Raw genomic sequence first — 20,393 nt, forward strand, 5'->3', positions numbered from 1 at the left:
TTCAAAAGCTTAGGGTCTAATCTGGCCCAGTGATTGTTCCCCCCCCCCCCCCAATTTTGCAATTTTTTTCCCAAACAGGACCAGGTGGGTGTGGGTTTCTTGTGGGTTTAAAGGGTAAAACAAATCCCCATATATGGCCAGTTTTCCTAGAGCAGCTGTGGAACTCCTTAAAAGCGGAGCCCTGGTTGGGAGCCATTGCTCTGGGCAATAGTTTCCATTGCTAAACTGCTTACTATTAAGAAGTTCCTTCTCATATTCAATTGAAATTTACCTTCCTGAACCTCAAAACCATTAGTTCTATCCTCTGGGGAAGCAGAGAACAAGCTTGAACCCACCTCTTGTGGCAGCCATTGTGATATTTAAAGAGTGCAACCATTTAACTACTCAATTCTGGCCCCAATCCTGATATCTATATGTGTCTGTTGCGTCACATATAAATATCAGGATTGGAGGCTTCCACTGATATGGGGGCACTTCCACACACTGATTCTACTTTATAGCATGGTGATATACTTCAAATAATCATTGTTTCCTTTAGGGAAATCCTGGAATTTGTAGTTTGGGGAATTTTGTAGTTTGGGGAGTTTGGAGTTAGAACCCTTTGGTTGAGAATTACGGTATTAAAAAAATGGAAGCCCTAGGATTCCATAGGATGTTGTCATGGCAGTCAAAGTCACAGAACTATAATTGTGTGGTGTGACAAGATCCCAACTGTTTATCAGGAAAAAAGATCATCAGAACATATAAAAGCAATTCTGTTCCAGATAAATTGGCTGCCTCTTTAGTTCTAGACCCAATGTATAGTGCAGTGATTCTCTTCAAAGCTCCAAAACTTTCCTCCATCGTTATAAAATGATCTTCTACATGACAATTCTACATCATAGTTCTTGGCTGCTTTTATTTGAATTCATACTCCTCTTTTATGTGGTGATTTCAGTAACAGTGGCTATTTTAAGTATTTTATATTGTTTTTATTAATTGTATTTTAAATTTAATTGTAGTAACTTATTTTCTTTTTAAAGCACGTTACAGAAGGTTAATCTTAAGTGCAGAAGTATTCTAAATAAATCAATAATTCTAGCTAATGAACAATATTTCAAATATTTTATTGTACACTGCTCATGGAATATAATTTACAGCTATAACACACTATTAGTGGGTACAAGAGAAATGATTGTGGAACTTACCTCAAACTTATTGACAAGCTGCTTTGGATTCACTTTTATGAACAATTCATACTTTCCAAAGCTTCGTTTCAGAAGTTCCTCATAGGTCAATTCAAAAGTTATTTTACTGGCAGCTGCAACATTTACTGAAACACTGAACTTCTCAGTTTTCCTTCCAGAAGCCCTTCATATGATGAATGAAGTAGGTACACACAAATAAAACCACATGTATATTATTTTAGTAGATTTTTTAAAATGGTTCACTTTTCCACTTTACAATTTGAACAGTAACCCTAAAAATGTTATTATTATTATTATTATTATTATTATTATTATTATTATTATTATTATTACCTGCCTCTTCTTGTGGCTCGAGGTGGACTACAGAATAATTATAAATCATAAATATTGTAAAAAAATCCACAATACACATCTTAAATTGTATTTTCTATAAAAAAAATACACAGTAAAACGTATTTCTATAAAATACATATTAAAATACACAGAACAGAGATTTAACATTGGACACGAGTTTTACATTCATGCTTAAAACTGGCTGGGTAGTGCTGCCGGGAGAGATAGGTCTTTAAATGGTTTTTAAATTTTGACAGCTCATTTAGTTGTCAACTGTTTTCCAGCAGGTCGTTCCACACACCATCTTGGGGCAGCCAATGAAAAGGTCTTCTGGGTGACGGTTGCCAGTCAGGTTCTGGCAGGCTGGAGTAGATGCCTCCCAGCGGGCCTCGGTGCCCAGGGCTGATTGTACGGGAGAAGGCAATCCTCTAGGTAATGCGCACCCCAAACCATGTAGGGCTTTAAAGGTCAAAACCAATACCTTGTACCTCGCCTGGAAACTAACTGACTTTAGGATTGGTGTAATATGCTCACTCCTGGATGTTCCTGTAACCAATCTATGAAGGGGTGCAGCTGGCATGGAACTGAGAGTAAATACTCTTGACAATTGTGTCTACCTGGACTGGCATTCAGAGAGACAGATCCAGGAGTACTCCCAAGCTGCAAACACAGTCTTTCGGGGGAGTGTAACCCCATCCAGGACTGGTTGACACACCTCTATCCCCAGATTAGGACCCTTGATGGCAAGCACCTCAGTTTTGTCTGCATTCAGTTTCAATTAGTTTTCCTCATCCATCCCATTACCTCTGCCAGGCATTCATTTAGGGGAGACACCTTATCCTTAGCAAGAGCCATTTTGGAAGGCATGGAGCATACTGATAGCATCCAGCCCATGCTACAGATGATCTCTCCCAGCAGTTTCATGTAAATATTTAAAAAGCATTTTGAGATAGAATGGCACCTTGTGGCATACCATATAACAGTTCCTTTCTTGAGAAGCAGCTATCCCCAAGGAGCACCATCTGAGATTTGCCTGAAAGTTAGGACCAGAACCATTTAGGAACCAGTGTACTAAAAGATATGTGTGCTATCTTAGTCCCATTTACACTGTCATAAAAAATGCGTTGAATTGGATTATCTGGCAGTGTTGACTCAAGAGAATCCAGTTCAAAGCAGATAATGTGGATTATCTGATTTGATAATCTGGATTATATGGCAGTGAAGAAGGGGCCTTAATGACACCTAAACTCAACCTCATTCCTTATAGTAATGAGTGACTTAAATCCTAACCCGTTTTACTTAGAAACATGTTTTACTTTGATTTTCATGCATGCAGGTCTAGGTCTAACTTTTGACATTCTGTGTCCATAATAAATGAAATGGCAGTTAGAGTCCCTGTTGAATATTTATAGAAGCCAAGTACATATAATTTGAGATCTCTTCATTAGAAATAAATATTTGGGATTAGGCATGAAATAACAAACCTAACAGTAAGGCCTCAACTTACTTCACCAGACCAGCAGTCCGTCCACTTGAAACTGCCTTTTGGTACTGTTTTTGGGCAACTTCTTTTTCTTTTATGGTTCCAGGATAGGTGACACCATCAATTGTCCTGTTGAAGAGCACATATACAGATATAAAAGTATTTTTATTGGTATTTTTGTCTGACATCAATTCATCAGATTGTATGTTATAAGGCATTTAAGATGCATAGAATTCTAGAATTTCTCCATATTCCTGAGATAGAATTTGATTTCTAGGAAAGGGGCTGGGCATCAGTTGTGTCTGAAATTATGGAAAACAGAGGAATTTCAGACATGAATCAATCAGGGGCAGCTAACACCTCTGAACAAAAGATTCCCATAGGCAGGAAGAAGCCAGGACATGAATCGGGCAAGGCCATTAATGCTAATCAAGATGATTAATTACAACATTCATACTGGCCTCCAACAGATAAGAATTCCTTCTCCCACCCCGGACCTTCCACAGATATATAAACCTTCCTTGCTTAGTTTTTTCCAATATACCTCACAACTTCTGAGGATGCCTACCACAGATGTGGGCGAAATGTCAGGAGATGATGCTTCTGGAACATGGCCATACAGCCCGGAAAACACACAACAACCCTGTGATTCCGGCTATAAAAACCTTCAACAAAAATAACAATATGTTTTACATACATGGTGAAGTTGGTAATGAAGGCTGTTTTAGGAAGCTCCACATCAAAGAAGGCTTCCTTGGACACATTAGCCCGATTGACAGCTCGGCTAGTGATGACATTTCGGGAGAATCGAGAAGTAACACTGCAATCAATTTTCACCCAATATATTTCTATGCCTTTAGGATGCTGCAAAGTAAAAATGATAGTTACTTTTCAGTATATTGACATTTTTCAGATAACAAATTACTTTTACGACACTTGAAGAATAATGGTAAAACAGAATGGAGACATCTCAGCTAAAACAACCATAGGATTAATTTTCAAGGAATCATTGAACTTTTTTTTCGTGTCAGGAGCAACCTGAGTCACTTCTGGTGCGAGAAAATTGGCCGTCTGCAAGGACGTTGCCCAGGGGATGCCTGGATGTTTTTTGATGTTTTTACCATCCTTATGGGAGGCTTCTCTCATGTCCCCACATGGAGCTGGAGCTGATAGAGGGAGCTCATCCACGCTCTCCCTGGGTGGGATTCTAACCTGGCAGCCTTCAGGTCAGCAACCCAACCTTCAAGTCTCAAGGCTTTACCCCCCTCCGCCACCGGGGGCACCAGGGGCTCCAATAATATCATTGAACTGATATTATCCCATACTTTTAGAGGCCAAATGACCTTTTAATGAAAAAACAAGGGATTCTTCAAAGTTACTTTCCCGTTGGAGCAGTACCTATTGATCTAATCACCTTTGCATGTTTTTGAACTGCTTGGTTGGCAGAAGCTGAGGCTAACAGCGGGAGCTCACCCCATGCCCTGGATCCAAACCACCAACCTTTTGGTCAGCAAGTTCAGTAGCTCAGCAGTTTAACCCACTGTGCCACCAGGGGCTCCTTGCTTTGCAAACATTAAAAATAAATGGTATATAGAACTCTTGTATTTGCTAGGTTCAAATTCCCTTGGCAGGTTTGTCTCCTCCTTCACGTGGATGCATTTCTAAATGGCCAACTGAAGGTTTAAATTGGGAGTCACTGGAAAATGAAGAGAAAGAGTTCACCTCAGTGCGCTCAGCCTCTAGCCCAAGCCAATTAAGGATACCAACGGCGTACTGTTTTAGGGTCTGACTTCTATCTTTTATACAGATACACAAGTAGGGAGTTGTTGCTGTGTGCCTTCCAATCATTTCTGACTTCTGGTGAACCAAAAGTGAACCTATCATGGGATTTTCAGGGTCTGAAAGTGTGTCTCACCCAAGGTCACCCAGTGGGTTTTCATGGCTAAGCGTGGATTTGAGCCCTGTTCTCTACACTCTAGAGCAGGGGTCCCCAAACTAAGGCCCTGGGGCCGGATGCGGCCCATTGAAGCTATTTATCCGACCCCCACGGCACAAGGGCAGAAGGGGGTTGGGCTAAATGACTCAAGGGGTCTCTTCTTCTCTTACAACCATAATAATTATTATATTATGACACAGCAAACAAGATAGATATGCTGGATTTCATATCACAAAATCACAAGTCGAACACTTCCCAAGTGTCTAGGACTGTGTGATGTATTTTCGGATGATGGCGCAGATCCCAGCAGGGTGGCCTTTTGCAGCTGGCAGATCGTAATTTTGTCAATGTCTATTGTTTCCAAATGCCGGCTGAGATCTTTTGGCACGGCACCCAATGTGCCCATCACCACCGGGACCACCTGCACTGGTTTCTGCCAGAGTCTTTGAAGTTCAATCTTGAGGTCCTGATAGCGGCTGAGTTTTTCCTGTTGTTTTTCGTCAATGCGACTGTCACCTGGGATGGCGACATCAATGATCCAAACCTTTTTCTTTTCCACAACTGTGATGTCTGGTGTGTTGTGTTCCAGAACTTTGTCAGTCTGGATTCGGAAGTCCCACAGTATCTTTGCGTGCTCATTTTCCAACACTTTTGCAGGTTTGTGATCCCACCAGTTCTTTGCTGCTGGGAGGTGGTACTTGAGGCATAAGTTCCAATGAATCATTTGGGCCACATAGTTGTGCCTCTGTTTGTAGTCTGTCTGTGCTATTTTCTTACAGCAGCTGAGGATATGATCAATGGTTTTGTCGGTTTCTTTGCACAGACTGCATTTTGGGTCATCAGCTGATTTTTCGATCTTGGCCTTAATTGCATTTGTTCTGATGGCTTGCTCCTGGGCTGCAAGGATCAGGCCTTCTGTCTCCTTCTTCAGGGTCCCATTCATGAGCCATAGCTAGGTCTTCTCCTTACCAGCTTTTCTTTCAATTTTGTCAAGGAACTTCCCATGCAATGTTTTGTTGTGCCAGCTGTCAGCTCTAGTTTGTAGTGTGGCTTTCTTGTACTGGTTTTTTGTCTGCTGTGCTTTGAGGAGTTTCTGATTTTTGACTTCAATCAAAGCAGGTTCTTCACTTTGCTTTACATATTCTGCCAGGGCATGTTCTTCTTCTTTGACTGCTTGTTTTACTTGTAGGAGTCCTCTGCCCCCTGATCTTCTAGGCAGATATAGCCTGTCAACATCACTGCGAGGGTGCAGTGAATGATGAATGGTCATGAGTTTTCTTGTTTTTCTGTCCAAATTGTCCAGTTCCATCTGTGTCCAGTTTATGATGACAGCAGTATATCTTATGACAGGTATGGCCCAGGTGTTTATGGCCTTGATGGTGTTGCCTCCATTGAGCTTGCTTTTGAGAATTTTTCTGACCCTTTGTGTGTATTCTTTACATGTTCATGCTTGATGTTGTCCAGCTGTAATATGCCCAGATATTTATAGGCCTCTGGCTGGTGACACTTTATTGTTTGGCCATTAGGCATATTTATGCCCTCACTTTCAATGATTTTTCCCTTCTTCAATGCCATTGTCGAACATTTGTCCAAGCCAAACTCCATGCTGATATCAGTGCTAAAAATTCGGACAGTGTTAGTCAGAGACTGGATTTCGGTTTCCGTTTTTCCATACAGCTTCAGGTAATCCATGTACATCAGATGCGAAATTTTGTGAGAATTCTTAGATGTTTGATAGCCGAGATTTGTAAGATTGTTGACAGAGGGATCATGGCAATAATGAAAAGCAGAGGGGACAATGAGTCTCCCTGGAAAATTCCTCTCCTGATGTTGACAAGTCCATAGCTTTCATTTCCAACAAACAGTTCAGGTTTCCAATGCTCCATCTTGTTTTCAATGAAGGTGCCAACGTTTTTACTAATCCCAATGGCGTCCAGGCACTTGATGATCCAGCTGTGTGGGAGTGAGTCAAAGGCCTTTTTGTAGTCAATCCACATCATGTGAAGATTAGCTTTTCGGCTTTTACAGTTCTCCAGAATCATTTTGTCAATCAATAACTGGTCTTTTGTGCCCCTGCTTTTCCATTTGTTGCCTTTCTGTTCATCTGGCAAGATGTTTTTTTCTTCAAGATAGTCTTGAATTCTATCAGCTATGATGCCAGTCAGTAGTTTAAACATAGTGGGCAGACACGTTATTGGCCTATTTCCCCCATGCAGGTGCCACCTTGACGTGGTGGGGGGGCTTAGCCATTCCGAGGATGCTGAGGGCTGTGCTGGCGGTAGTGTAACTACCGGCAGGTCCAACCAAGCCAGAGAGGCCTCAGCGGAGGAATGCAACCAAGTGCACCTAACCCATTAGCATTATGGAGAATCGAACCAAAACGAAGTCTATACTGGCTCGGTCATCGCCCAGGATAAAAAGGACCGCGGTGGATGCTGCTGATTCTGGACATCCATCGACAAGTGGGCTACGGAATCATCAAAACCCAAATGAACAGTCACAGAAGCGGCAGAAATATACAATGCCAGAAAACCGCAGAGTCATGAAATGCTATTACAACTCTGAACCATTATTATTATTATTATTATTATTATTATTATTATTATTATTATTATTATTATTATTAACATTGAGGCTGGGTGACCATCTGTCAGGGATGCTTTGCTTGTGCTTTTGGTGCACAAAGGCAGAAGGGGATTGGACTCAATGGCCCAAAGGGTCTCTTCCAACCCTCTTTGTTATTATTATTAACATTGAGGCTGGGTGGCCATCTGTCAGGGGTGCTTTGCTTGTGCTTTCGGTGCACAAAGGCAGAAGGGGATTGGACTCAATGGCCCAAAGGGTCTCTTCCAACCCTCTTTGTTATTATTATTGTTGTTGTTGTTGTTGTTGCTGTTATTATTATTAATAATTATTATTAATTATTATTGCTTGGTGGCTAACTATAGTCTGGCCCTCCAACGGTCTGAAGGATCGTGAACTGGCCCCCTGTTTTAAAAGTTTGGGGACCCCTGCTCTAGAGTCATAGCCCAGTACTCAAACCATTACCCCACACTAGCTCTCTAAGCAGGGATTAGTGGAATTTTAAAGACTGGTGTCTTCAGCAGAAAAAAAGGAATTATCAATTCCTTGTATCCCAAGAGAACTTCAGGTATATGCTCAACCCAGCCCATAACTTTCAGCAACTTTTTGTTTTCATGTCCTCTACAATCAAATTGAGGTTTCTTCTTCAGCTTTTTCTTCTTCAGCTTCTTCTCTTCCTCCTCCTCCTTCTTGACCAATGCAGAACATCAATTTTTATTATCATTTCTCAAAAAAATGTCACTAGACAGGATTTGGGTTGCTACTGGCTATTCTGGTAACTGACAAAGTGAATTTGAGGTTAAAATATGTATTGAGGTATTTCTGTATTAGCCAAAACACTTTTCTCTTTCCATTGCAATCCTTTTTGCATCACTAGCAGATTATCTTCCTCACTGTCATCCTTGCCTCAATTCTTTAATAGGGATGAATGTTTTATATCTGCTTCACAGTGTGGAAGACCAGAAGAGACAAAACAATCTCCATTAGACTAGTTTTGAATGTTTTTCTGGATTCTCCCTGCACCTAATAAAGTAACAAAATCAAAGAGTTCCCTTAAAGTTCAGAACCTTGTAGCTTCAGTCAAAAGAATCATAGAATCCTAGAGTTGGAAGAGACCTTGTGAGTATCCAGTCCAACCCCCTGCCAAGAAGCAGGAAAATAGCATTCAAAGCACCCCCGACAGATGGTCATCCAGCCTCTGTTTAAAAGCCCCCAAAGAAGGGGCCTCCACCACTCTCTGAGGCAGAGAGAAAGTTCCACTGCTGAATAGCTCTCACAGTTAGGAAGGTCTTCCTCATGTTCAGATGGAATCTCCTTTCCTGTAGTTTGAAGCCACTGTTCTGCATCCTAGCCTCCAGGGCAGCAGAAAACAAGGTTGCTCCCTCCTCCCTATGAATTCCCCTCACATATTTATACATGGCTATCATGTATCCTCTCAGCCTTCTCTTCTGCAGGCTAAACATGCCCAGCTCTTTAAGCCACTCCTCATAGGGCTTGTTCTCCAGACCCTTGATCATTTCAGTCACCCTCCTCTTGACACATTCCAGCTTGTCAACATCTCCCTTCAATTGCAGTGCCCAGAATTGGACACAGTATTCCAGGTATGGTTTGACCATGGACTTCATCAGATTACGCTGGGAAATGTTCAGAAGTGTTAAGAAGAATAGAGTTCAGTCTAACTCCATTCCCTAATAAAATTGAATTTCCCCCTACCTTTTAATCACACTATTTAGTGCACTCAGTTGTCTTGTGTATTTTTCAATGAAGAGGTTTCCACACTGCAGACATTTGGCCCCGCCCACCATCCCTCTGGGTGCTTTTGGTACTTCAACTCCCAGGAGCAGGGAGGGAGGGAGAGAGAAGGGATGGGAGGGAAAACCATCTGGAACGGCAGCAGCACTGGCCCTTCCAATACAGGACACAGACAAATCATGGAAGGCAGGAATAAAGGTACCCTAAAAGGCTATTTTATTTTTTTGCATAGTAGAAGCGTTATGAGGTAACTTACAATCAAACTTCCCTGCTTGGGGAGCAAAAGGAAATTGCCCCAAAAAGTTTATTTTGACTCCTCCCCCAATTTCTCCTCCCACAAATTGGGTGATCCTAACCTGAGAGCAACGAGTGCTACTTCATTAGAAATTTGGCAAAACATCCAGAGTTTTGAGAAAAATCAATTTCCTGAAGTGTCAAGGCTGAATAGAATGGTGTCATGACTTCACTAGATCTAGACACTATACTCTTATTTATGCAGGCCAAAAATCTCATTGGCTTTTTTTGTCACCGCATTACATTGTTGGCTTATGTTTAACTTATTGTCCACGAGGACTCCAAAATCTTTTTTACACGTACTGCCGTCGAGCCAGGCGTCCCCCATTCTCTATCTTTGCGTTTCATTTTTTCTTCCTAAGTGGGGTATTTTGCATTTGTCCCTGTTGAACTTCATTTTGCTAGTTTCGGCCCATCTCTCTAATCTGTCAAGATCATTTTGAATTCTGCTCCTGTCTTCTGGAGTATTAGCTATCCCTCCCAATTTGGTGTCATCTGCAAACTTGATGATCATGCTTTCTCACCCTTCATTTAAGTCATTAACAACGATGTTGAACAAAACCGGGCCCAGGACAGAACCCTGCAGCACTCCACTTGTCACTTCTTTCCAGGATGAAGAAGACGCATTGGTGAGCACCCTTTGGGTTTGTTCACTCAGCCAATTACAGATCCACCTAACCATAGTTTTGCCTAGCCCACATTGGACTAGCTTGTTTGCCAGAAGGTCATGGGGGACCCTGTTGAAGGCCTTACTGAAATCCAGATATGCTACATCCACTGTGTTCCCTGCATCTACCCAGCTCATAGCTCTATCGAAAATAGAGATCAGATTAGTCTGGCATGACTTGTTTTTGATAAATCCGTGCTGACTATTAGCAATGACTGCATTTGTTTCTAAGTGTTTGCAGACCACTTCCTTAATGATCTTTTCCAGAATCTTGCCCTGTATCGATGTGAGGCTGACTGGACAGTAATTGTTTGGGTCATCCTTTTTTCCCTTCTTGAAGATATGGAAAAGATTTACCCTCCTCCAATCCTCTGGGACTTCTCCAAGAACTCTCAAAGAAACACCATATTTATTTATTTATTTATTTACAGTATTTATATTCAGCCCTTCTCACCCCAAAGGGGACTCAGGGCAGATCACATTGCACGTATAAGGCAAACATTCAATGCCATAACATAGAACAGACACAGAGACAAATGCAGGCACGGGCTGACCTCGAACTCATGACCTCTTGGTCAGAGTGATTTATTGCAACTGGCTGCTAACCAGCCTGCACCACAACTCAGCCTTTTTAGGTAAGAATTACATTTGTAACTGTGATTTGATAGAACTAAACTGTAATTTAAATATATAATACACAATTATATATTTAAATGCATTATTTTATTAAATAGTTACTGCAATTCCCAACAAATAGAAATATATAAATCAAGAGCAAAACATTTTGGCTTTTGCTTTCTTCAGTTGTCAAAGAAGAAACACTGTAAGCTGAAGAAGGCAGAAGCCAAAATGATTTGCTCTTGTGTGTGTGTGTGTGTGTGTGTATACACACACACACACACATAGTTTTACTATTAATCGCTTCAATATATATATGTATCTTCAGGGATTAATTACATCCTTCTGAATTCAGGACCAACGTGGAGAAAATATTATTGGTTTGTTTTTTTAATAACACATATACGTAATACAGTTTGCAAGGAACACAGCGATTGCCTGTCTGTAATTTTAAGAACATTTCCAGTTTTTGGCAGGAAACAAATGACAGAAATGTTTTTATACCCATGCCTTCAAAATTTCTGGAATTTTTTACATCTCTGCAAAAAGTACAGCATTCTAAATGAAATGAAATAACGACTTACCCCATCAATTGTATTTCTTTTCTGAAACAAAAGAGGTACAGTAAAATTGTTAAGTACGTATGAACAAGGAAGTTATTATCACATACCATATGGTACCTAACAACTGTGTATCAATATACATCTTCACTCTATTATCAGTAGTGGAGGATACACAGTAACCATGAGCTTCCACCAGATAAAAATCAGACTAGGGCTCAATGTATTCAGTTTTCCACATTGGTGTGATAGAATTCTTCATCTATATGCACAGATGTCTATTATATACAGCAAAACGGGGGGTTTTTATAGGTTTATAATACTCTTCTTCAAAATCGATCATTCAAAGTAAATCAAAGTTCCATGTCAATAGTAACTCATTCAAAGTAAATCAAAGTTCCATGTCAATAGCAACGACTGGTCTCCCGGGTATGCATCCAGTTTCGGCGACCTTCTTCAGGTAGACCTTCTTCAGGTAATCAATTTTGAAGAAGAGTATTACAGACCTTGAGAATATTATCAAGATTATATTTGTTAAAATTGGACATTGAAACATGTACTTATCTGTACAGTTGGAATATATAAACTGATACTACAATCATAATATATAAGTGATTATATCACTTGAGGAAATATAGAACTATAACTTACTTTATTGTATATTATATACCATACTTTTCCTTTTATTTCCATTTTGCTATAGAATTCTTCATGCCAGCAATGTAGTACATTAATCCAGACATTACTAGGAGCCATAAATGGATTCTAGAAGCAGGTAATTATTATGCCTCAGATGCTCATAGAATATGGAAGTAATTTAAATAGCATCTTTAAAAGACCAGAATTATAACCAGTGGTATTGCCCACAAGTAGAACAGCCATTGTTGGCACAATGGATCCTTCATCACCTTTGAGCCCAAACACCTTCTAAAGGATTTAGGAAAATGATTGGAGTCCTGAGGATTTGTGACAAATAAGTCCCCTTGGGTCAGTGGAAATCTGTCTGTGTAAGTTATTGTGTGTCAGCTCCTTAGGATCACAGCCAATCTGATAGAAAAAAAGATTCCTTAGTCTGATCTACATAAGAAAACCAAACCCATTTCTCAGATAAGACAAGGAACAAATACCCTACTTCTCAACAGAGGGCCCTTCCACACAGCCCTTTATCCCAGAATATCAAGGGAGAAAATCCCACATTATCTGAGTGTGGACTCAGATAACCCAGTTCAAATCAGACATTGTGAGATTTTATGCCTTGATATTCTGGGATATAGGGCTGTGTGGAAGGGCCCTGACACTATTTTGAGAGAGAATGTCTAGACTGATTTTGTATCCAAATCATTTGGGCATGAAGTTCTAATGGACTACCCTAACATTAAAGAGAAAATGACTCCTTACAGTTTTGCATGAAGTGCTATTCAAAATGAAAGAAATACTCAGAAATTACTATCTAATTGACTTTACAGTTCTTAATTAGAAAATAAAATGTGAATATTCTTTCTTCAATGTGCTTCTATCTTTCCAAAACTCTTTTGAACTACATTATATCATTCTTCCTCAAGATAAAATACCATAAAGCTGAATCCTTAATAATCCATTGTTTATTCCCCTTTTTAGTATGTTAAGGGGCCCTTCCACACAGCCATATAACCCAGAATAAGGCAGAAAATCCCACAATATCTGCTTTGAACTGGGTTATCTGAATCCACACTGCTATATATTCCAGTTCAAAGCAGAAAATGTGGGATATTATTCAGCTGCGTGGAAGGGCCCTAAGATAATGTGCCCTTCTATGACTTCTTCTACACTGCCATATAAAATCCAGATTATCTGCTTTGAACTGGATTATATTGCAGTATAGACTCATATAATCCAGTTCAAAGCAGATAATGTAGATTCTCTGCTTTTATAAATGGATTATATGGCAGTGTAGAAGGGGCCTGAGTTAATATATGGGATCATGTATCAAAGTGACTGATATGATCAGACTGCTGTGCATCTACAGCTGATGCTAATGTTGGAAATAATTTTTTTTCCTGAAAAATATAAAGGTACTGTATAAAGTCAAACTACATACCTTGACATTCCTGAGTTGTTCTATTAAAAAATCCGAAGATACAAGAACAGGAATGAATGCCAACCAAATGTAAAATGGCAGATGTCTTCCCATGTTGAAAGAAAATAAGTCAGTGTGGAGGAACCTGTATTTGCAGGAACATTTTGTAAGTTGTCAATCAGTGACTAGGTGGATAATACAGAATTGACAAATGAAAATGAGGGACCCATCAAATATTTGCCTTTGGAGAGATATAGTTTCAGAGGAAAAGAACTTACGAAATATTATTGTGAAAGATATGAGAGTCCAAGGCCAGAGACCCTAATCATTGCTTCTGATCTAGCCTCCTGGTGCCAATGTAGTTATTATTATTTTTTGCAACCCATGTGTTGTTGCATAGACTGTCAGATAAATGTAACTAATTTTAAAATAATTTCTAAAGTATAGTTGGCCACCAGATGTCTTATGCCCCATCTACACTGACTTATAAAATTGAGACTATCAGTTTTGAACTGGATTATATGAATCTACACTGCCATATAATCCAGTTCAAAGCAAATAATCTGGATTTTACATGGCAGTGTAGATTGGGTCTTAGGCTCCTTTTACACTATCATATAAAATCCACATTATTTGCTTTGAACTGGATTATATGGCAGTGTAGACTCATATAATCCAGTTCAAAGATGATAATGTGGAATATCTCCTTTGATAATCTGGGTTATATGGTAGTGTAGAAGGGACTTTAGATAACAGTGATCTCCAATCTGGCCCAAATTCATGCATCTATTATCTCTGTGTTAATATTAATTCAAGGAAATGTTACTGTTTATCACATAAAGCTGGGTGACCAATTCAATGGGTTTGCTTTTTTATATGAGCACCATGTAGTTTCAAGCAAAGAGCCAAAATCAGTTTGTTAAGCTCAAATCTTATTTTGCAGGTATTTGCAATGCAATTTGTGCAAAATATATTATTTTAAAATGTGTACACTTAAAATGCCAATGTACTGTTGGTGAATGCGCCTTCAGAGACTGTGAATGATAGTGGTGGGATCAGGAGAGGAAGGAAAAACCCTCGCGAGGAGGGTTTGTTGGAGGATTTGTTTAGGAAAAGGGTCAGGGAGACTGATGGGGAGTCTTCTGAGGAGGATTCATGTGGGGATCCTGAGGTGGAAATGGATGCTGGGGAACAGGTGTTAACGGAGGAATTAGGCATGGGCACCGGAGATGCTTGGGGACAAATCGGGGCCCATGGATACTGCTGATGCTGGAGAAGCTTGGGTGTCTTCAGAAGCAGATCCCACTTGGTCTGCTTGGAGGAGTGAGAGGGGGTCCACAGGTGTGGATAGAGTTGGGCATGGGCAGGATGATTGGGACTCTGATGAGGAATTCGGAACACCTGACCCAAGGGCATTGGCTGTGTGGAGTTCTGATTCAGATTAAGAAGTTGAGACACCTGCTCTTTGGGCGTGAATAGTTTGGACGCGCAGGGAGACCTGGATATATTGGGGTTGTTTGGCCATTATACGATGGCTATCCAGAAAGTACATGACGTTTTGGAATTAAAAAAGAACAAAATATAGGATAAACCACTTACGATATGCAGTTGAAAGCCACACTGAAGTAGTACATTTCAACATAGTTCTCATTCAGATTTAGGCACTTATCACAGTGAGGAATGACTTTGGAAGTTTCATAGCCTCAACACTTTCCCGCCGCTGAGACCAGCGTTATTGCAACGCTGAAACTCAGCCAGGCTGAACAATGAATGCAAAGGGAAGCAAGGAAAAACTCAGCTCTTGCTTCTTCAGCAAAGGGATCTGAAGAAGACAGACTTCCTGCCAGCCGATCCTGGTTGCTTGCAAAACCTGGGCTGATTGCAACCTAGCCAATCCTGCCTGCTTCTCCTTGGGAGCTGCTCTCCTCCAGTCCGCTCTCCAGAGCTTGCTTGCTTCCCTTTGCATTCATTGTTTAGCCTGGCTGAGTTTCAGCGTTGCAGTAACGCTGGTCTCAGCAGCGGGAAAGTGTTGAGGCTATGAAACTTCCAAAGTCATTCCTCACTGTGATAAGTGCCTAAATCTGAATGAGAACTATGTTGAAATGTACTATTTCAGTGTGGGTTTCAACTGCATATCGTAAGTGGTTTATCCTATATTTTGTTCTTTTTTAATTCCAAAACGTCATGTACTTTCTGGATAGCCCTCGTACCTTGCGTGTGGCAAGGTGTTTCTGGGCACCATTGGGTTTCCTGTGTGTGTTACTGAAGACTGGACTGCGACTTTGCAACGGATGTAAATTTAATCTGGGTTATTCTACAATGGAGGGCTGGAATTGTGTGGGTTTTCCTGGACTGCACTGTTATTACTATTTTGTATTGGCTGCTGTTCGCCCTCGTTGCTTTGGCTCTCCGTGCCATTTCGTGTTGTGACCTTCTTGGATGACTTCAACCTCTTGGACCTTGGACTGGAACTTGACTCGGCTTTGCTGTTCGCTCTCAATCCATGGCTTGGTGTCGTTCTCTATTCCGTGGCTGTCTGCTGTTGCTGACTACTACCTTCACTCCTGATACCGACGCTGTCTGCTTATCCTGACTTCAGACCGGCTTGACGACGTTCTCCCGCTCTGCTCCTTTAACTCCTGGCCTGGTGTTTGCTTCCGCAGCAGCTTGGCGCTGCTGGTTTATCCCGACTTCGGACCGGCTTGACGACGCTTTCCCGCTCTGCTCCTTTAACTCTTGGTTTGGTGTATGTTCCAGCAGCGGTTGCTGCGAGCTCGCCAACGTCTCGCTGTTTCGCTGGCTTTACTGCTCTCAACTGGGAGTTCCCTAGCTCAGTTCGGGCGTTTGTTTGTTTTGAACTCCTTTTGTACTTTTGAGTTTTGAGAAAGGTTTGTGGGCTTCAATACTGCTTGCTTTAGTTCATGCCTCCGTTTTTCAGCCCATTGTGAACTTTTGGGTCAAGTTCTAGAACTTTAAGTTTAACCCTGATTATATCTCTGGCTAATCCGGATTATTTGCCAGTTCTTGTTTTTTGGGGTTTTACCCGCTTGTTCTACTTAATAACACTGAAAGTTAAGTGTTTTAAGTCTTTTTAGTTTGTTGAGCTATTTTTTGGACTGTTGCTTTAATAAACTCTATTTTGCTCTCTAATTGGCATCTGACTTTTGACATGTACTAAGGCATCTTTTGGAGTGGGTGAGAATGTACATGTCATTGGGAGAATTCATACATATGTCTGAAAAAATGCCACTTTTGGAAAAACACATTTCTATGGGGGGAAAAACTCCAAAACAAAGGATCAAATTAGAACTAAAGTTGAAATGGCACCAGGAGAATCTTAAGAATTTGTTTGGCAGATTTGCCCATTCTTAGTGTCACATAACCATAACAATTTTTGAATTGATTTATTATTTTGCAAGATGTATTATTCCTAAAACTGTATTGAATTTGAGGGCATTCTCTTTCTTCAAATAAATACATAACATGGCCAGAATGGTGGATGAGGAAGAATTTGGTAAGTCCTACCCCACACAAACCACCCCATTTTCTTTGGTTATAGCCTTCTATGAATTAAAGGTTACACTTCTGAACAGAAGACTTTAGAAAGGGAGTCCCCACAAATAAAATAGGCTCCTTGCTTGAGAAGTTCATTAATTTGTAGAAAGCAATAACCAAAAGAGTGACAACCAAAAGAGTGTGGCTTTCTGCCAAGTTGCCTTTATTTGTGTAACATTCTAGCCATTAATTGTGTCAATCTGAAAATTGGTACTCAAACTAGAATCTTGTTTGGCCCAAGATAGGTAAAGGTAAAGGTTTCCCCTGACGTTAAGTGCAGTCATGTCTGACTCTGGGGGTTGGTGCTCATCTCCATTTCTAAGCCAAAGAGCCGGCGTTGTCTGTAGACACCTCCAAGGTCATGTGGCCGGCATGACCGCATGGAGCGCCGTTACCTTCCCGCCGGAGCGGTACCTATTGATCTACTCACATTGGCATGTTTTCGAACTGCTAGATTGGCAGAAGCTGGAGCAAACAGCAGGTGCTCATTCCGCTTCCGGGATTTGAACCTGGGACCTTTCGGTCTGCAAGTTCAGCAGCTCAGTGCTTTAACACACTTCACCACCGGGGTCCAAGATAAAGACAGGCTTAATCATTGGCTGAATAGAAATCTACCTCTGGTCCTTTAGGCTCCTTCCACACAACTGAATAAAGTCCCACAGTTTGCACTTTGAACTGGAATATATGGCAATGTGGACCCAGATAATCCAGTCCAAAGCAGATATTGTGGGATTTTCTGCCTTGATATTCTGGGTTATATGGCTGTGTGGAAGAGCCCTCAGTCGGCCTCCTAGAAAATGCCAGAAATGTAACTCCTAAATCACAGTAGTTGTTTCATGTTGATGTGAGGAGCAACAAATCATATTCTGTGCTTAATTCCCAAGTGCAGACTTTGATCTATAGTTGGGTAATTTACATCTAGGGACCCTTCCACACAGTCATATAACCCAGAATATGAAGGCAGAAAATCCCACAATATCTGCTTTGAATTAGGTTATCTGAATCCACACTGCCATATATCCCAGTTAATGTGGGATTTTATTCAGGTGTGTGGAAGGGGCCTAGGTAACAGTGGTGCTGACAGAGATCTTCCCAGGTGGATCAGGTCACATATTCTGTCTTAAAACTCTTAAATTCCAGACATTGCTACCTTTCTGTTAAAATAATGCCAAGGTCTTAACATTTGCATGAACAAAATCTCAGCAAGCAGATTCAGTCCATGAACCTTGAGCAATTGCTTGTGCAAAATCTGACTGAGTACAGTTGGATTTTTTTCTAGCCACACTTCGTTGATGCTTTTGTTGTGTGTCAAAGTTTTTTCCGACTGATGGAAACCCTAAAGTAAATCTATCACTGGGTTTTCTGATGATCTGTCCAAAGTCACTCATTGAGTTTTTGTGGCTGCGAGGGATTTAAACTTTGTTTTTCAGTATCATCGGTCAAAACTCAAACCACTAACCCTGCTGACCCCACCTGCACTTTAATACACTAGTTTGCTTTCTCAGATCATGAGTGACTGCATTGATCGCAAGACTCCTGAGGGCCTCTAGTGGTCTTAAATGTGATGCTTGTATTCTACAAGAAACTGCTCAGTTCTATGTATCTGAGGACCCTTCCACACAGCTCTATATCCTTGAATATCAAGGCAGAAAATTCCACATTATCTGAGTGTGGACTCAGATAACCCAGTTTAAAGCAGATATTGTGGAATTTTCTGTCTTGATATTCTGGGATATAGAGCTGTTTGGAAGGCCCCTTAGGCCCTTCATGATACTACTCTGATGGCTGAAAGTGAGGAGCTGAGGAGCCTTTTAACCAAGGTGAAAGAAGAAAGGGCAAAAGCTGGGTTGCAGTTAAACATCAAGAAAACCAAGATTATGGCAACCAGACTGATTGATAACTGTCAAATAGAGGGAGAAAATGTGGAGGCAGTGACAGATTTTGTATTTCTAGGCGCAAGGATTACTGCAGACGCAGACTGCAGCCACGAAATCAAGAGACGTCTACTTCTTGGGAGGAGAGCAATGACCAACCTCGATAAAATAGTGAAGAGTAGAAATGTCACACTGGCAATGAAGATCCACATAGTTAAAGCAATGGTATTCCCCGTAGTAACCTACGGATGCGAGAGCTGGACCATAAGGAAGGCTGAGCGAAGGAAGATAGACGCTTTTGAACTCTGGTGCTGGAGGAAAATCCTGAGAGTGCCTTGGACCGCAAGAAGATCCAACCAGTCCATACTCCAGGAAATAATGCCCGGCTGCTCACTGGAGGGAAGGATATTAGAGGCAAAGATGAAGTATTTTGGCCACATCATGAGAAGACAGGAAAGCTTGGAAAAGATCATAATGCTGGGGAAAATGGAAGGGAAAAGGAAAAGAGGCTGACCATGGGCGAGATGGATGGACGGTATCCTTGAAGTGACTGGCTTGAGGGTTGTTGTATGTCTTTCGGGCTGTGTGGCCATGTTCCAGAAGCATTCTCTCCTGACGTTTCGCCCACATCTATGGCAGGCATCCTCAGAGGTTGTGAGGTCCTCACAACCTCTGAGGATGCCTGCCATAGATGTGGGCAAAACGTCAGGAGAGAATGCTTCTGGAACATGGCCACACAGCCCGAAAGACATACAACAACCCTGTGATCCCGGCCATGAAAGCCTTCGACAACACATTGACTGGCTTGACCTTGAAGGAGCTGGGGGTGGCGACGGCCGACAGGGAGCTCTGGCATGGGCTGGTCCATGAATCATAGAATAGTAGAGTTGGAAGAGACCTCATGGGCCATCCAGTCCAACCCCCTGCCAAGAATCGGGAAATCGCATTTAAAGCACCCCAGACAGATGGCCATCCAGCCTCTGCTTAAAAGCCTCCAAAGAAGGAGCCTCCACCACAGTCTGGGGAAGAGAGTTCCACTGCCGGACAGCCCTCACTGTGAGGAAGTTATTCCTGATGTTCAGGTGGAATCTCCTTTCCTGTAGTTTGAAGCCATTGTTTCGTGTCCTAGTCTGCAGGGCAGCAGAAAACAAGCTTGAGGTCAGCAAGAGTCGGAAGCGACTGAATGAATAAACGACAACAAAAAAATATAAACAGAAAAAGGGGGGAATCTAGCAGGGCCATTAAAATATTTGTTTCCGTATGAGCTACATGTCTTCAGATAGAACACCTGGAGGGCCCAAGTTTGCCCAGGCCTGCTCTAGAGGGAGCCTGTCTCTCAAGGATGCCCATAAGTAAAATGGCTGCCGCAGGTGAGAAGAGAATCAGCCTCGATAGATTATAGAAGCATCCGCAATGCTGAAAATAGGCTGCCCTCACCCAAGATGGCTGTGCAGGCGACCGTGAAGGAAGGGGAGGGAACCATAGGTCACGTGGC

General features: G+C 41.5%; 1 protein-coding gene across 1 annotated transcript in view; it reads right to left on the reverse strand.

The window, feature by feature from the left end:
* The window catches only part of LOC100553109 (inter-alpha-trypsin inhibitor heavy chain H3), a 42,265-nt gene extending 27,147 nt beyond the window's left edge, over positions 1–15,118 (reverse strand). Inside the window, exons 1-6 of the mRNA XM_062970029.1 lie at positions 15,069–15,118; positions 13,491–13,614; positions 11,438–11,458; positions 3,701–3,867; positions 3,028–3,132; positions 1,188–1,350 (exon numbers count right to left, since the gene is read on the reverse strand). Coding sequence (XP_062826099.1) covers positions 1,188–1,350; positions 3,028–3,132; positions 3,701–3,867; positions 11,438–11,458; positions 13,491–13,614; positions 15,069–15,103 — 615 coding nt within the window. The 5' untranslated portion in view covers positions 15,104–15,118. The remainder of the gene's footprint in view (positions 1–1,187; positions 1,351–3,027; positions 3,133–3,700; positions 3,868–11,437; positions 11,459–13,490; positions 13,615–15,068) is intronic.
* Positions 15,119–20,393: the final 5,275 nt, after the last annotated feature.

This window comes from Anolis carolinensis, chromosome 2, assembly GCF_035594765.1.
Source record: "Anolis carolinensis isolate JA03-04 chromosome 2, rAnoCar3.1.pri, whole genome shotgun sequence".
NCBI classification, from domain to species: Eukaryota; Metazoa; Chordata; class Lepidosauria; order Squamata; family Dactyloidae; genus Anolis; species Anolis carolinensis.